Source organism: Pteropus medius, unplaced genomic scaffold, assembly GCF_902729225.1.
Source record: "Pteropus medius unplaced genomic scaffold, Ma_sr-lr_union100, whole genome shotgun sequence".
In the NCBI taxonomy this organism is placed as follows: domain Eukaryota; kingdom Metazoa; phylum Chordata; class Mammalia; order Chiroptera; family Pteropodidae; genus Pteropus; species Pteropus medius.
This window is the reverse complement of record NW_024351730.1, coordinates 24,588,327-24,607,280: the sequence shown is the minus strand read 5'-3', so window position 1 is coordinate 24,607,280 and position 18,954 is coordinate 24,588,327. Positions and strand designations below refer to the sequence as shown.

At 37.1% G+C, this 18,954-nt stretch overlaps 1 protein-coding gene across 9 annotated transcripts in view; it reads left to right on the top strand.

Moving 5' to 3' along the window:
• Nucleotides 1-2,412: 2,412 nt before the first annotated feature.
• CCDC158 (coiled-coil domain containing 158) overlaps nt 2,413-18,954 on the top strand; it is a 73,695-nt gene continuing 57,153 nt past the window's right edge. For 7 of the 9 annotated variants that reach the window (XR_005649172.1, XM_039845501.1, XM_039845498.1 and 4 more), the window contains exons 1-4: nt 2,413-2,550; nt 7,482-7,524; nt 13,472-13,611; nt 18,214-18,431. Coding sequence is in view for 7 of the 9 variants with exons in the window: in XM_039845501.1 (XP_039701435.1) it covers nt 13,542-13,611; nt 18,214-18,431 (288 nt within the window). In the remaining 2 variants the exon portion in view is untranslated. The remainder of the gene's footprint in view (nt 2,551-7,481; nt 7,525-13,471; nt 13,612-18,213; nt 18,432-18,954) is intronic. The other 2 variants (XM_039845503.1, XM_039845504.1) reach the window with 2 other exon arrangements.

Sequence of the window (18,954 nt, the reverse complement as noted above, 5' to 3'; positions counted from 1 at the left end):
AAAAATTTAAGCCATGGTCATAAAGGAAAAATATCTATACCAAAAATACAAGCTATTCTGTAACTCTTGTTTAGCTTTGAAGATCTTTGGCAAAAGATCTTTTAGGTCAAAGTCATAAAAGAAACACAATGGTTAAAAATTTTTTATAGAATCTACCATATAAGTTCAAGAAAAATATTTTTTCTAACTACCATTCACAAAACTGATTACATCATGTGAAACAAGAATTTTTTTTTTAACTAAGCAAATCATGAATTAAATTTTAAGTAACCCTGCATCCACAAACTGACTGACTCTTCTTAACTGCATCCCCATAAAGGCCAGCAACCATATGGATTGACAACACTAAGAACACTGGTTCCTTGAGGGCAGAAACGAACTTCTTTGTATTTCCCCGGATGCTTAGCACAGGACCTGGTCCATAGTAGGATCCCAATGAAGGGAGACAAATAACAACCCTGGATCTAGATATAGACTCTTACTAAAGAGTCCTTAGTGACCTGGGGCCCCAACCTTCTCTTTTTGGTTCACTCTGCTCTGTTCTCACTGGCCTCTTGGCTGATTCTGCGACATACTAAGCACTCACTTGGGAAGCTCTGCCCCACTTATCCTTATGGCTCTCTCCCTCTGGTCCTACAGGTCTATGCTCAATGTCACTTTATCAATGAGGCCTTCTCAGATCACATTATGGAACAGCACCCCATACTCACTAAACTCCTTCACTTGTCTCCATAATACTTATCCATATCTAACATATTCGAACTTGTTTCTTTGTGCATTGCTCAACTTCCTCCACAAGAATGTCAGCTCCACAAGGGTAGGGACTTTATTTGGTTCATGCCCATATTTTCAACACCTACACATGGCATGTGGCAGTTGCCCTATGAATATTTGTGAAATGACTGAACGAAGGTAAAGTAACTCTGAACTTCCTAAATTCCTTATCTCTAAATTCTTTAATATTAAGCAAAGAAGCTCTTAATTCAGTATAAAAAGAAATCCATGAAAATGGCAGGACACTCAAAATGCAAAGAATTTTATAATAAAAGTAATTGCACATCACTTGCATATGGGTTTAAATAGTTTTATACTGTTCTAAGTAACACATTATTTTAAGACTTCAAAAAGAAAAGAAAAAGGAACTTTCTTAGTTCCAGGGTACAAATACATATATGACACCAATGGAAATCACATATTAGGTAACTAAAATATTTTCTTGCCATAGGACCATACTTATATAGAGTAAAAGATTAAGACAGAACAGTTAGAAATTGCTTTCTATCTAGCCACAAAATTTAAACCATTTACCTTTTCCATTTAATACTTATGGTTTTCTTCCCTGTTAAAATGCTTGATTCTGTAGGCAATTTTAGAGCTCTCCAAGTCGGTAAGTGAAATAATTAAAGTTATAGGTATGATAAAAAGCAGTCTTTAAAAGCAGGCATTTAATACTATTTTTATTAAAATTTATAACTACATTATATAATGTAGGATTTATTAGTAATTCTAATCAATTTAATACATAAAAAGTGATTCGCCGGATGTCTGTATAATGTGACTATTAATAGTATTTTAACACCACGGGTTGCATCTAACACACTCAGGTCTTTCTAGATTCCTTCTGTTCGAGCACTGATTTGGGAAACACAGCGAGGTCTAAGTGTGTAACCACATAATCTGGTAAATTCTATATCAGAGATGACGCCAGAGAGCAACTGAAGCACAGCGGAGGAAACAACTCTCCAGAGGAAAGAGTGTCAGCTATCCTGAGAAAAGCATATTTGAACCTTGAAAAACATTCCGGACTGAGGAACAGCATAATCAAAGGCAGAGCTGCAAAATGTGAATTCTGTTACCTTGAAATGGTCAAAGGGCGAATTTAAGGAGTGAGGGTGGAGGAAGTGCCAGCATGTGAGGCTGGGTGAAGGCCTGACGGGCAAACCAAGATTGGGCTTGACTCTTAGGGAGCAGGTAGAGAGAGAGGACTGGTGCTGTTCAGTGAGACTTTGGGAAGGTCATTTGGGGAACAACTTCGAGAATGGCCTGGGGCATTCGGGTAGAAGGAGAGAGTAGGGCGGGGAGGCGGGTTAGGAGGCCTTGAGCGGCAGCCACTACAAGCGGGGGCCCGAATCAGGGTCGTTTCTAGGCTATGGCTGGCAGGATTTGACTCCTGGCTGGGTGCAAGCAGTCCCTTAGGGCTCCTGGGGTTGGGCGTGGGGACGGCCATGGCGCTCGGTTGCCCCGGCGACGGCGTCTGGGGGGCGGAGTCGAGGGCTGAAGCGGCCCCGGCGGGCGGCGGCCCATCAACCCTCACCGCCCTCCCACGCCTGGCCGACGTGCCCAACTGCCGCCCGCGCGACTCGCGTGGAGCCAGCCACTGCCCGAGCCCAGCGCCGCGAGGCGGGGCGCTGGGGTGGGCGGGGCAGCGTCCCGCGCTGCCGCCGCTGCTGCCGCCGCTGCGGCCGCCCGGTTGACGCAAGCGCGGCCTCCGCGGCTGCCTGCGCCCCAGCGGGGATGCGGCCGGTCTCTTAGGTGAGGTGTTGGTTGCAGGTACGAAGACGGGGCTCGGCCTCTGGGACTGGGTGGGGATGGGTCGTCCTCCCGAGGACCCGGAGCAGCGTCGTCATTTCTGGAACCTCGCAGACCTTTGTGTTTGTTTTGCACATGGTAGATGCCCAATAAATTGTTTCTTTATCGTAAAGATTGCTGTTGTTTTCGGGCATCGCAAGCCCTCAGGGGACGGTGGCTGTAACTCTGGGATCACAGGGCCCTGTGCAGAGTATTCGATTTGGGGTGAATCACTGCGGATCCTGTCCCAAAGTTACTGCTAACTCCTGTTCCTACCCCGCTTCGGGCGGACAGGGTAAAGGGATGGGGGAGAGATGGAGTTAAAGAGGAATGTCTAGCCTTGGACAGTCATCAACCTCTTATCCAAAATGAGATTGTATTAAATGTTGTGCAAGGGCCCTTTTAGCTGGAACCCTCTCTGTAAGTGACATTAAGAGTCTGGCTCGGCCCCATTATCAGCATCAATTAGAAATGAGTTCCTTTGTCCTTTTCCACAAAACTGCTCCAATCTCCCACTCGGGCTGTTCCGGGTTTTGTTGTTGTACCTTACGGGCAGGGAAAAGTAAAAGCGAGGTCGGACATTTCTTAGGGTTTTGACTGGCAACCGCTATTTGCTGCTTCTCTCAGCATCCCATTTAGGAAAGAAAAGGGCCAGTGCAAGCTTCCACATATTCCAGAGACAAGCTGGGCGGGACTGTTTCTCTGTAAAGTCATGAGAGTGGGGATAGGGGAGTGGAGAGAGAGGGCTGGTCTTCCCACCTCTGTACCACACTTAATGTTTTTAATCATATACAGTTTAATAATAGTGTATAAAATGGCTCTTATGCCATAGCGATATTATTATACTCCTAAAGACAAATGAGGGCAGAAATTAACAGTTTATTCTGTATATGTGCAAAGCCCTTGATACTGTGTTTTACAAAGAAGACTCAGTGTTGTCTGGTATGTTAGGGTCACTCACTTTAAAACTCCTCAATTTTTTAAATAGGGCCTCTTGTGAACCTGTTCCCAAATTAAGTGGCCCCCCAGTTATATGGCAGATAGTAGGCTAAGGACCACTCAAAAATATCAGGTTCTAAACCCTGGAACCTGTAACTTATAAGGAAAAGGGATCTTTGCATGTATGATTAAGTCAAAGATCTTGAAATGACATTATCTTGAATTACCTGGGTGAGCTTTAAATACAAATATCCTTATAAGAGAGGGGCAGAGGAAGACTTGATAGAAAAGAATAAAGCGTGACCACAGAGGCAGAGATTGGAGTCATAAGACCACATATTAAGTAATGCCAGCAGCCAATAGAAGCTGAAAGAGGCAAGGAATGTGTTTCCTAGAGCCTCCAGAGGGAGTGCACCCCTGCCAGCACCTTGATTTCAGCTCCATGAGACTGATTTTAGACTTCTGGCCTCCAGAACTATAAGAGAATAAATGGCTGTTGTTTTAAGCCACCAAACTTGTGGTAATTTGTTACTACAGGAAAGTAATATATATGATCATGCTTATAAATCATAGAATCAAACCTTATTGATGAATATTTTAAACCTCTCCAGCTGGGGCAGTGGCAGGTATTGTAGTGGGACCACTAAATATTTTCTTGAACCCTGTAAATCCTAAGGAAAAGATTTGAGCAAGGAATTTGGTAAGAAGGAAAAAATTAGGTGCTTAGGTAGTCTAGTGCTTAAAATAATTTTTAAACTTTCGAATGTGTTTCTATTATTATATATGTTTGCTCTGGTTAAGAGAATAAAGGTTCAAAGTGACTTAGGCTTGGTCCTTAGCTAAGATGTTATTGGATATACATCATATGTACGTATATCAAATAAGAGTTGCAGACAACTGGGGATTGAGTTCTAGGCCTGGGGAAAACAGGCAAAGCTGAAGTATTTCCATGTGAGGGGACGTTAGAATCTGTCTGAAAGCAACCCCTAGTCATTTTGAAATGAAGATAATTTGGAGTTTTCAGGGTACAGGAAAAAAAACAAGTATTCAAGTTTAATTGAGTTTTGGGACCTAGGCAACTAATTTGCACCCCTACTCATACCCCACAAAACATCACAAAAATGTACATACAAAAGGTAGCCCATCCACTTTCTTTTTGACATGCTTTTTTGAGGTACCATTTACATACCATAAAAGTCACCAATTTAAAGTATAAAATCCAATGATTTTTAGTAAATTTACAGAGTTGTGCAATTACCACAATTCAGTTTTAGAACATTCCCATTACCCAGAAAAATCTCTCATCCCCTTTTGCAGTCAATCCCCATTCCCAACCTCAGCTCCAATCCACTTTGGATCACTGGCCCACTGTAGAGTAAAGTTCTAGTCCTTCTGCTGGGCTACTCCAATGGCCTCATAACTGGCCTCTTTTACTCACTATATTTTCCACCCAGCTCCTGGAAGATTACATGCTCCTGATTAAAATCCTCCAATAGCTTTTTGCAATTAGAATAAACCCCAAAGTCCTCAGTATGGTCTTTCCAAGGCCGTGTGAGCTCTACCCACTGCCAACCTCACCAACGACTTCTTAGGAAAGAAAGTGTTAATAAGCACAGTGTTGCTATGGACACAGTACACAGTTGGCTGTCCCTAAGTAGGCCCCTCATCCTCCCTTATCTACATGAACCCTCACTAGCTGCCTTCCTAGGCCGTGAGCACTGAGTCCTTCTCATCTCTCATTTCAGGGCCTTTGCTTGTGGTATTTCCTCTTAGGATCTTCTTCAGTCTGCTGTGGGGCTGACTCCTTTTGTCATTCAGCTCAAATACTACCTCCTTTCCTGACTTTAACTAGGTAGCCTCAACTTTCTCTGTTGTACTGCTGCCCTGCATTATTCTCATCATTGCACTTAGCCACTCCCCAAAATTATATTTTTGATTTGTTTCTTTTGTAATTAATAATCATCGAATGCTTACCGAGTGCCAGGCCCTGTGCCAAGTGCTTTCTATGAATGAATGATTTAATTGAAGCTTACTACTTTTGATGTGGGAAGAGTAAGGAGAGCATGTTCTCTAAATCTAGTCCCTTACATGAAATCATTTTTCAGAGGCCTTAGGCAGTTTTCTTTTGTTATTAGAATACTGATTTTAAAAACTGGATCAATGCACACTGCCACCAGTAATACAGTGTTGAACCTCTTTCTGCACATTCCTAAAAACTGAACTGTAGAGATTTTGTTAGGAGGGAAAGAAGGAACTAAGAGAAGAGTATAAATAAAAGCAGAGTCCTAAAACAGCAGAACACGCTCAGGATACAGCAAGTAGACCTCGACTGGGTCACAGTATATGTTAGGAGAGTGAAGATAAGGATGAAGCTGAGAGATTGGTTAGGCCAGATCATAAAGGGCTTTGGGTGTTAGTCTTAGTTCAAACCTGAGTCTTCAAGCAAGATATGACAAAATGGCTCTGATTTTAAAGGAAACTCTTAAAAATTGTAAGAATCTGAATCTAGGAAGATCATTTTGTGGTATTTTATAGTAGGTCTGGCAAGAGTTGATTAAAGCATGAAAGAATACAGTGGAACCAAAATTAAATTACATATTCAAGGATTCCTTATGACTTATGAACACACTTAATGTTTCTTCACTGAGTTAAAAGATATTAAAGAGATAGATTCAACAGAATGTGGCAACTAATTGGATATGGAGTTTGAGAAGATGAAGATTCGATGAAGAAAGATACTGAAATATCTAATTTGGGAAGTTGGGTTTATGATATCATCATCCAAGATCAGCCTAGAAAGCAGGTTAGGTGGTAATGTGAAGAGACCAAATTTGAGATAAGATGAATTTAAGATGACTGTACACATATGTGCAGAGATATTAAAGGAACATATATTCATTAAAATTTATCTAGGGCCACAATTTAAAAACAAAATAGCATGAAACTTAACGGAAGTGGTGGAATTGTCTCTATCTAGCTTTTTTGTTGACTGAAATCATCAATGAGAAGTCATCATATTTTTGGTCATCTTTTACTAAATGTTTTCCATAGGAAATCATAGAATGTCCAAGTTGGAGAAGATTTTAGAGATCTTCTGGTCCAATACTCTTCCCAAGAGAGGACAGCCAGTAGCAATTGTCAACCTAACAAATGCTCATCCACCCTCAGCTTGGATACTTCACAAGGAGGCCCACTATATATATACGTATATATATTCACGGTGCTCTAGTTTTTAGAAAGCCCCTCTCCACCCTGAACTAGAATCTACCTCCCTTTACTTCTGTTCATCAGTCCTAATTCTGCACATAGAATATTGTCACTCATTTTCCCAATGTGGCAACTGCTCACTTAGATTCCACTGAAATATTCCAAAAATCCTAAATGATTATCATCTGAGCTCCACTGCTTAAAATTTATAGACCTATTTCTGACCCACCAGCAGAAGTTCCTCTATCCAGTAACTTTTCCAACCAAGCACAAGAGCTGTTGCCTGGTCAAAGCCTCGCTAAGCAATGAAAATCAGTTTAAATGGTCAGAAGACAGGTGATCTATTTATGTCAGATTGAACAGTACCCAGAGAAAGGTCAAGTCTAGGAATGTAGGAATGTACATGTGGGAAGGGACAGGGCATGTGTCTATAGATTTACTTGCTGCATTATCTTGATAATGCTAATAAGATCTATATCAACATAATTAGCATTGGACCAAGAGGGAGCATATAATTGAACATGTTCTGTTGTACAAACATAGCCGAGATAAATGCCATAAATATATACTTTCATATACAAGATAAGCCTAAAGAAAAAAAATTAAAGGTTTTTGATGCTGTTGTTGTATGTGCGTATGTTTTAGGTGTTGTCAAGATCTTAAGTAATGAAAATAAACTTGTGAATTGAACTTTTGGAAAATAATAAATTTTGGGTAATGAAGCATTATATATTAATAAGCAGATTTCAAAATATTTTGTTTTTCAGGTGTTAATACGATAAGTGAAAATAAGAATATCCAGATATTAAGGTATTTCTCGTTTTACTTGGAGTTATATTTAAGAATTGTGAACATGTACAACTGATACATTAATTTTTTATACCTCTGTCTATGGCTAATATATTTTAGAAACTGAAGCCTTGAACTTGAATGCCTAGGCTAGAATATCTAAGATAATAAAATTATAAGGGCTTTATCTGTGGTTTTCAAACAATGCTCAGTGGAGCCTTCTGCATTCCATAAAGATATCTCAGGGGCAGAGAGGATGGTGTGTAGTTGGGGGCTCTGAAGATTTAAAGAAAGGCTTCCAATGCTTAAAAAAATTTTGGAAAACACAGCTGTAATCTCATTTAGTGATGGTGGAAATTGAGGCTCAGACATGAAAAGATTTGCCTGTGTTCTCACAAGTGAGTAATGACAGAATTAAGTTTCCTGATTCTAAGTTCTGTGCTTCTTCCGTTCTACAAATAAGACAATATCATGTACTGATCAAGTATGATCTTAAATAGCTTATTTTATATTACATTATAATGATCTCTGTGTTTACTCAATACAATCTACACCCACTTTCCTTCCTGCTAGTGGACCTATATGAAACTTACATTTTTCTAGATAAGTAGAAAAATAGAGCCATTTATCATGGAAAAGTGAGTCAGTATACACGGCTTAAATTATAAAGACATTATTGTTCATGTTTTAGTATTATGTGGTACTATATACATATAAATTGAGGCAAATACTATTTATTAAGGCTGCTCATGTGTTATCTCAGTTAACTCTAATTATTTTGAGGTATAGAATCCTTATTTCTATCTTAGTCTTATAAAGTTTAAATATTGTTCTCAAAGTCACATAGCTAGCAGATCACAGAGCTAGGATTTGAACCCTAACAGTCAATAACAACATCTAGAGAGAAAGAATGATTGAGAAAGCAGACACTTAAAGTGATCTGAAGTTAGTAACTCAGGCAGTGAAGTGCTGTTCATCATTAACTGTTCTCATTGTGTTTCTGAGACTGTACCAGACCAGATATATTGTATTGGGATCAATCTTGGGGAATCTTAGAATTTCATAAGGAAAGCCTGCAGACTGGTTCTACGAGAGTATGGTTCAGTTTTATGAAATCCCCAGTCTCAGGCTTGGGGGAAGTAGAATGATTCAGCACTCTAGGGGCTTGAGTCATTAGTTGGTGAATTTGGGAATTTAAATATAACATATATTATAAGTAATCTATACCCAATTAAAAGACAATAGATTCTGAATCGACTTACTATGGAGACAGTCACGGGAGAGGTCCACCTTAAGTATCCATAAGAAAAATCAGGATGAGAACTGTTCACATTAGGGAAACTATAGGCACATAGCCACCATGGCTTTTTGGAAGCCAAGGAAAAGGGATAAGAATGCAGAAGTTACTTTAAAGCCTTTTAGTTCAACTGCAAAGCAAAACAAGCCTATTAAGTGTTTTCCTCGAAAAGTCCTTTTTTGTTGTCTGTGGTTTCTAGGGCCTTTTCTGCAACATTCCAATTAAATAACCAGAGTAGAATCTTTACCTAGCTATTACTTGTCAGAAATGTAAGGCTTCTTTCAATGTGAACCTGTTTGTAATTTTAAAACAGGCAGAAGTGCTCATAATAAATCCTGGGCACACCAGAAGAGACAAGAATCTCATCTTTGTACTTAGAGCTTTGAATCAAACACATCTAAGTTCATATTATGATCCCCATAGCAACAAAGTGCAGGGTTTTAACAATTTATGACTTACTGCAGAAAAGTAACTTTCTTTAACCAGAAATCCTTAATAATTTAGTAAGCTTAATGCGTGAAAATGGGAATAATGTTCTAATTCTTAAAGTGTCATGAAAGTTGAGGAACACTGAATAATTTGACCAAATTGAGGATATGGTCAATCTAAAATAGTGAAAATCTGAATTCAAATACTTTTTTAAAGACAAATTTTATTATTCTAAATTTCATAAAGTAGCAGCATTGGCAAGTAGAAGTACTAAGCATCTTTTTTACAAATAAATGGTTGTTTTAAAATTCTAAAGTAAATAAACCTATACTGTCTTTTTTAAACTATTAATTTTCTACAAAAAAAATTCTCTCTGAAGGACTGCCATTCTTTAAAGGCCTTTTACTTGTCAGTGGATACTAAATTAAGAGTTTATTTCATTCATCATCTTTCATCAAAGTAAACAAATGTGGTTCTCATATCAGAACATTTTAAAATCAAACCTTCTTTTCTCTCTCTTCCAACTCCAGTTCTGCTTACCTTGTTCATCAGTTCTGTTTGTTTCCTGCTTGATACTAAAAACTAAGGGAGTAAGCAGAGTGGTTTAGTATATGATTGCCCAACACTGGGCTGTGATTCTACCTGTCCTGCTCATTCTTTCATGCTTTCGATCTATCTGTAATTTGAATTTTGTTAATGTTTTTCATCATCCTGAAGAATCCCCAAATGCATCATTTTGGTGTAAGATAAATTATATAGCAAACATTCATGATGAAACTTGTTTAAATAACATTTTTTTCCCCCCAAATAGCAATCTCTTCTATTTAGAACATTTAAATTGCCTAGCAATATTGACTAACATTCCATTTGTTATAATTCTTTATGGAATGTCTCCATACCTACTACTACTTACTTCCTAAAATTAATAGCATGAAACATATTAAGGTAGAATTTATCTAATTGTAGTTTTAACAGATGGCACCTCAGTAATCAAAAGGGAGAAACTGTGAGTGAAATAAAAAGGAATTCTGTCCAATAAAATTCTCTTTAGCTCACAGGCTTTTTTTTTTTTTTTTTTTTAACACTATGCTTACAATCATGAATTAATGTGAAAATTATAAGCAGTATGTTATATGTGATGTTACTCTTTCCATCACTTTGATTGTTCTTGCCTGTTGATAGTTTGTATGTGTGTGTATTTTAAAGAATTAGGGTTCTGATTCATTAATTTTATCTATTTTTCTGTTTTCTACCTCATTTCTGCTTTTATCTTTATTGTTTCCTACCATGTGCTTTCTTTCGTTATACTTTTTTCTTTCTTTTTGTGTTTGAAATTTAAATCACTTATTTTCATTCTTTTATTTTTATTGAAATAGATGTTTAAGATGAGGAACTTTTCTCTGTTCACTGCTTTAATGTATCTCAGATTCTTATGTGTAGTGTTTTTAATGTCATTTTTCAGAAATTCCTTAATTTCTGTTTATATTTTCTTAATTACACAATTTATGTTTTATCTAAGTGGTTGCTATATTATATGGTACATAGAATTAGGAATATTATACCTTTATTGTGTAATGTGGCTTTTAAGTGCCCTTTGTTTTATTTAATATATTTTGGCTTGAAGAGTTTTTGTGCTGCTATTAAGATTTTAACCCGTGCTTTTTATTTTCATTTGCCTGGCAAACCTTTGTCCATCACTTTATTTCTGTCACCTTTTAAGTGTCCTCTTGTGTACAGCATAGAGTTGAATTTTTTTAAAGAGTCGATTTGAAAATCCTTTACTTTGAATAGGCAAGTTAATTCTGTCATATTATTATTACATTATTATGGTATAATTACTGTATGTGTTATATTTATGGTGTTTATTTGTATTTCTTCCTTACTTTTTCTTTTTAAAATTCTTTCACCACTTAAGAAGGTTTGTATTTTTATTCTAGTGGTTACCTTAGCATTAATACTTTTTATAGTGTACCTATACCCCCCCCTTTTAACTTAATCTTTTGCTTTTTGTCAATTTTAAATTGTATGTTTTGACAACCAGTGGCCTTCTACCGTCCCCTTTTTTCTCCTCTTCCCATTTTTAATTACATCTGTTCTCCTTTGTCTCACACACACGTATTTGTGTGTGTGTGTGTGTGTGTGTGTGTGTGTGTGTATATATATACATAAACTATTCTTGAATGCCATTACCCCAGCTATGTTTTAGTCACAGCTCTACAATTGAATATTTAAATGTTTACCATCAGTCCTTTCGCAAAGTTTTCCCAATCATCTTTTAAAAAATATTTGTCTTTACCTTTTTCCCCAAATTTTATTTTGAAAAATTTAAAACCTACAGAAAAAAACAAAAAAATTTTCACCAGTAGTTAACACTTTGCCACATTTACCAGTTATCTTTTGGTTGGATGAAGCTTTACTCCCTCTAATAGAGTCCTCAGAAGGGGCATATGTGTATATTGTTCTGGCACATTCAAAACTCTTTTTTTTTATGGCTTTGAGTCTTTTGAAGGAGATCTTGGCTAGATATACTATCCTTGGTTTGTACTTTCTTTCCTTATATTTCTTGAAAATGCTGCTGTACTGTTGCCTTGCTTTGTATGTTGTTTTTAAATAATCTGATGCCTTTGTAAATTAGTTCATCTTTTTTTTTTTATTTTTTTTTTGCCTGAAGGTCCTGAGGATTTTTTTTTTATAATCTTTGAAAATCTTAATATTGTTTTATTAGGATATGTTTCAGAGTTGATCTTTCTTGGTTGATTTTCTCTAGTATGAAAAATGTGTAGATTCAGGTCTTCCTGTATTTCTAAGAAACTGTCTTGATTTATAGTTTTCAATAATGGTTCTGTTTCATCGTTTTGATTTTTTCTTCAGAGACAACAATTATATTCAACCTCCTTTGCCAGTCTTCCATTTATTTCACTTCCTCACTCACCCATTACTTCTTTATCTCAATTTTCATTCTCTTGGTGGTTTTTCTGATTTTCTTCATGCCTTTGTTAGGTTTTCATCACAATCTATCCTCCTTTGTTTACTTTGTAATTTGGTCTTCATTTCTGATACAATTTTGTCTTTTTTTTTGTCTTTTTTTTCTTGACTTCATAACCAACTCTCGTTTCATTTCCTCCTTTTGTCAGCTTATTTTCTTTATTTCTTCTCCATTTCTGTTCTTAGGTTTTACATTTCTGATTCAAGTGATCTTTTTCATATCCCAAATGCTTGTATGAGAATATTTAGTTTGGAGTGTTGTGTTAACAATTTTCTTTGAATTCATGTTTGTCAGTGGGGCAGCATGGAGGTAGAGGGTTGGGACACCTTTTCATCAGCAGAAAAGATTTTATTCACATTTTCTGACATTTTGTAGTATTTTTGTATGGATATAGTCTGCTTTTATCTATTCCTGTTCACTTCATGAACAGGATTCCTAGTTTGAGAGTGTCTTCTTCCAGGTAGTTTCTTTCATGGATGGTGGTGGTGTTGGAGCAGGAGGCATAGAAGGAGAGTTGGCATATCTTGCTTCATTTTGTTTCTTCAGGTTCATGAATTTTCGCCTCATTTCCTCCTTTCCCTTTAATACCTTGTCCCCTTTGCTTATACATAATTTGAAGGTTGTAGTATTTTCTGTCTTCTAAGGATGCTAAAGGTGTGGAGTTTATGTGGTTTTATTTATTTGTTTTCCTTATTGATTTTATGGTTGTTTTCAGAGGCTGAAGGGGAGATGTTGAATCAGGTCATCATCATTGTTCTCTAAACCCAGACGTCCCCTCTTGGCCTAATCTAAAATTATGAGCACTATTTGATATCAAAGAAGTTTTTCAACTTTTATTAATGATTTCTGGTTTGCTGATTTGTGATTTTTTATTATTATTATTTTTTTTACTAATCTGTGACATTTTTTTACTGAAAAGATATTTTCTTCTGTTGTTTGACAATGTAACTTTATGAGAGAGACTTAAGAAAAGAAAAAACTTTGCGCCAAATCAGTGTTAATTATAACAAATAAAACATTTGTTATATTACTTTTTATTTTCAGGTTGTCTTTAATAAGTCAGCTGGCCATTAGGTCAATAATTTTTATCATAAGATTCTATTCACTTATTAATTGTATATAATAATAAAATATTTCTGTATTAATATTTTCCTGTGAAAATTATTAAAATTTAAATATGAACAATCAGTTTCTTTTTAATGAAATTTTTCCACATAATATCTTGTTATTAAAGATTGAATTCCTGTCTTTTGTAGATAACTAAAAGAACCAAATAGGGAAGCATTTATATTTTAAGATCTCTAAGAAGAGCTAGCAGTATTTAATATGGAACAAAAACCTTGTGAATCAAATAATGAAGATCTTTTATCAGGTGGTGGCATCACATCCAATGGAGGTATGTTTTCTTTATAAAACAAAATGAGAAAAAAATTAGAATTAAGGAGTTTTCCTAATATTCAAGCTGCTATTTTTAGTATGTTTTGGTTTTAACTGTGCAGGGGGCAGACTTACCATAGTGTTTAAAATTCTACTTTTTGAGAAACTGTTTAGTCTTTAAAAATAGCATACCTATTTTCTAGCATATATTTACATTACTTTTTTTGGCTTAAAATTGTTTTCATGTTGAGGAACTTTGACACAATCCATGTTTCCCTAAATACCTTCTCTCCCTTCGTCCACTCTAAGCTAGAATTCCCTATCATTCTGACTTTTTTTCCCTTATCCACCCTCACACTCAATCAGGTGCTAAGTCCTGTTCCTTCTACTCTCAGAAATGTCTCTTGAAATCATTTTCCCCTCTCCATTCCCATTACTATTGTCCTAGTTCAGGCCCCCATCACCTCTGACTGAAATTATTTCAATCAAAAGATAGTAGTCAGGAAAACAAATGGGTGGAACTTAATACCGGGAATAGGTAACAAGGGTGTTAAAGAGATGAGAAGAAGCCTAACGGGATGAGACAACCCAGAGATGAACTAGTGCAGTGAGCTAGAAGGACCATGAGAAAAGGAACTGTTGTCAGGGCATAGAAGCAGGAGCTAGAACCACAGAGAGGGCCACCTGCAGGGAGCTGAAGCCACCCGTGTGAAGCCCATCAGAAACAAACGATGGGGAGCAATATCCTAGCTTCTCTCCTCCTGCCTTTTGGTCTTTCTGCCAGCACCTCCCACTGTAAACCTGACCAGGAAAAGAATTGGGAAAGGAGCCTGGGAAAGTAGATCACACAACACACAGGAGAACAAGAGAGAACGGATTTTCTGGCTGTCAGGAAAATGACGTACCTGCACAATCCCAACTGCTTTCTCTGTTTTATCTCTCATCCTCTCATCTAAAAGAATACATCCAGAGTTTATTCTCAATTACAGGCATACCTCGTTTAATTGCGCTTTGTAGATATTGCTTTTTTTTTTTTTTTTTTAACAAATTGAAGATCTATGAGAATCCTGCATCAAGCAAGTCTATCAACACCATCAATAGGTTCAGGTGATGGTTAGCGGTTTTAGCAATAAAGTATTTTTAACTTAAGGTATGTACTTTTTTTAGATATAATGCTATTGCACACTTAGTAGACTACAGTATGGTGTAAACATAACTTTTATATATACTGGGAAACCAAAAAGTTTGTGTGACTTGCTTTATTGCAATATTCACTTTATTGTGGTGGTATGTGACTTAACTGCAGTATCTCTGAGTATGCCTGTACAGATCTGTTGTCTTACTGATCTGCTTAAAAACCTTTATTTTAGCACCCTTATTTTGTAAAATCTTCTACTGCTTAGGATGCTCATGCCATCTTAAGACATTGTCACCTCTACTGTACTATATGCATCAATCCTGCCTGCTTCCACTAGTTCATCTCTCCATTTACACTCTATCCCTCATAATGCAGCATGAGCACTGGCACTTAGTTCACAGGCTGTCCCTCCATCCTGAGGGACATCATCACCCTGTGAAGTCACTGTCCTCATAGATGATCCATTAAAATGTGACACTCACCTTTTTCGCCTTTCTAGTTCTTTTTTTGACCTTTACGCTAGCTACCTACTCCCCTGTCTTGCTTGGATCTTATTACCAAAAACTGTTGGACTGCTGATATCCAGCCTTCTGTCTTCTGGCACTCTCAAAAGCCTATTTTTCTGCCTCTTGCAGGGAGTGGTTCTCAACCATGACCCCATGTCAGAGTCACTGATATTTTTACACGTTGAAGTGGCTCTGATGCATGTGGAGATTCTGATTCGGTGGGTCTGGAATGGGGCTTGGGCACCACTGTTTTTATTTAAAGCTCTCTAGGTGATTCTGATTTATGACAAAGGTTGAGAACAATGGCTCTAGATTCTTCCATTTTCTCCTAAATTACCAACCTCTTCCTATCTTCATTTTCTTTTGTGTCATTCATTATTCCAGCCAATCACTTGTCAATATCCTCAACTTCCTTTTTCTCTTATTCTTCCGTTGCTCTCTTACAGGAAAACCCCAGTCCTTATCAGACAGACTGTCTTCTCCATTTTTGTACTGGGCTGCCGGAAGATTCTGCTAGAGAAAAAGACACAAATGTAGATTTTCCACCAATTTGTCACTGAGGAATCTTTCTCTTGATTTTAACCAGTTCTCTTCCATTTTCCCACAATACTTATTTCAAAATTATACCATTCTCCCACCTTCTTCCTTACTTTCAGATAACACCATTTCCTAATTGCTGGAGATAATAAAATAATTAGGCTGTTATTCTCATACCTTCTCATATTTTGCCCCTAAGATCCACTGTTTTTCACAAGCCGTGCCTCTTTCCTTTATAGATCAATGGAGGAGGCAGCTTCTTAATTTGCTACCCATGCTTCATTTCTCAAAACCTCTAGCACCTCCTCAGAGATTTGGCTCCAGAATCTCTGCAAAATCTTTGACCCCACTCATTTCAATATCTTCAGTCTCCTTCTCTCCAGTTGCACATATCCATCAATATAAACATGCAAAATCTCTCCTGACCTAAAAACACTAACATAAATATAACAAAAACTCAAACAACAAAATCTTTCCTTCAACCTATGTTTTCTTTATCTCTTCTTTCCTTCATAGCTATGCCTTCTGAGAGACAAGTCTGTATTCACTATCTTCATATCTTTACCATCCATTCACTCTGGCTAAGGTGACTAGATCTCCTCCTCCTCCTCTTCCCCTCCTTCCCCGTCTTTTGCTAAATCCAGTGAACTCTTTCGTCCCAACATTTGGTTTGAAATTTTCCAAAATGGTAGAAAAATTGAAAAAATAGTACATTAAATACCTGAATACTATTTACCTGGATGCACTAGTTGTCAAAATTTTATTATATTTCCTTTATCTCTATACCTACAATTTATATTTCATTTTGCTGAAATTGAATGCATCATGATTCTTGCCTCAAAACCCAAACGTATCTCCTTAGAATAAGTGTCCTACATCACTACATTATCATATCTAAGTCAAAAATTATTTACATCTCTCTCACATAGAATATATTGACTCTCTCTCAAGAAGGCCCTTAACAGTCTGATCCCATTACAGCATTACTCAAAGGCCAGAATCTCTTTATCTCAATGAGATTCAGTTTGGATGAAACTCTTTAATTTTAATTACTTAAATACAGCTCCTTGAGTTCCTCTTAATCTAAAGACCTGTGATGCCTAATATTCAGTGGTAGGCAGGCACAGGATAACCACTATCCTCAATGCTATTCAAAAAACAGGAAACAGGAAGCACATATGTCCATCACAATTCTGAAATCCACCTGGGCACAGATTGACCATTCTTTGATGAGAACTCAGGCCTGGGAATAATTTTCCATGGTTCTTGACTTCATCCTTTCGACTGTTGGGTCTGACTTTGAGTCCTTTCTTTTGCATGAAAGGTAGTATATATTTGCAGCTGAGTGTTTTTCTCAGTCTGCTGATAGAAAGGCGTCTTTTCATCTCTCATTGTCTCTGTCTCTCAGTCCAAGCAAATGCTCTAAAATCTTTGTGGGACTTCTGTGAATCTTCCTGGGTTTTATGTCCTTTGTCTTTCCTTTAAATATTGATATTTCCTTAAGCACCCTTTTTGATCCTCTCTCTCTTCATTCTGTGCATTGCCCCTAGATGATCTCATTGACTCTAAAGATTCACTAGAACTCACAGGCTATTGATTCCTAAATCCTAATCTCTGAAGCAAAACACACCTCTGAACTTCAATCCATGTACAGTGTTCACAAATCAAACATCATTACTTGGATGTTGCTGAAGCGCAAACCCCTAAAGAAATCCTTAACACCTTCCTCTCTCTTACTTTCCACATATATTTCTCAAGTCCTGTGTGAATCACCACTGCTTTTACTTTAGGGCACACACCCTTGCCATATCTTGCCTGCATTGTTGAAAGCCTTCTCCTACTTGGATTCTTTGCCTTCAGCTTTATCCCCATCAATGCATTCTCCATACCAAAGACAGAGAGCCTTTTCAAAACACAAACCTAGTTATATTACCCCTGCCCTCCAATTTCACATCCTTTAATGATTCTCCAGAGCTTTCTAGATGAAATTCAAACTCCTTGGCATGACTACAAGGTCCTTCATGATTCATCCTGTTTCCATTCTTGTATGTGGCCACCACTTTGCTTTCACCATATTGTGTCAAGCCTCCTCGCCAATAATTGTGGTTCCACTGCCCAGAATGCCCTTTCTCTTCTTCTGTCCTCCAGACTAGTTAATTCTTAATCATCTTGAAGTACAATACATCAGGCTTTTAAGCCTCATTCAGCTCAAGTATCACTTGATCACTATCAAATAAAATTCCTTCCTCCTTCATCTGCTTCTCCTTTTTGCTGTGTGCTCCTCTCTCCCAGAGATACTTTCACTTGTCTTATTCGCCCCATGAGACCTTGAGCTCCTTCACCGTTCAATAAAGAAATCACCTAGGATAATGTTTGCCACATAATGATTTTTTTAGCAAGTTAATTAATAAGTTAATAAAATTAATTCTTTAATATTTAGGTTCTTCAAGTCCATTTTTTATGTCATCTGTTCGTGGCACAATAATTGAAAACACATCTTCAGCTGGGACTTTGACACATATTCCTTTTTTCCCTAAGTATGAAGTAGAACTTGATTCTCACAGGAAAGTCATCCCTTACCCTGGAAAAGAACACATCGAACGTGTTTTGGAAGAATATTCACATCAAGTCAAAGATTTGCAGAAAAGACTAAATGAAGTGAGTTGCATTCTTTTCTTCTAGTACCAGATGCTGTTTTGGGAAGACAGTGAGGCACAATGCCTTGGAATAGAACCGAAACTTTTTGGAAGAAAAATTTAACAATGGATTTATTGGTTAAACTTGTTAATTCAGCTTATGCCTTCTAGTTCAGTATTAAAAGTTAGGCTGATGAAAAGTCTGCATACCTATTTTCTTCTGTTAATAATTAGTCATAATGCCTTGCTTTAATGGTATAATTGTTTTCCAGTATTATCGAGATATAATTGACATTACAGCACCATATAAGGTATACAGCATACTGATTTGACTTATGTATATTATGAAATGATTACCACAGTTAGTTTAGTCAACATCTATCATCTCATTTAGGTAGAAAAGAAAAAAGAAAAAGAATAATTTTTTTCCTTACAATGAGAACTCTTAGGATTTACCCTCTTAACAACTTTCCTGTACACCCCATGGCAGAGTTAACTGCAGTCATCATGTTGTACATTCCATCCCTAGTTCTCATTTATCTTAT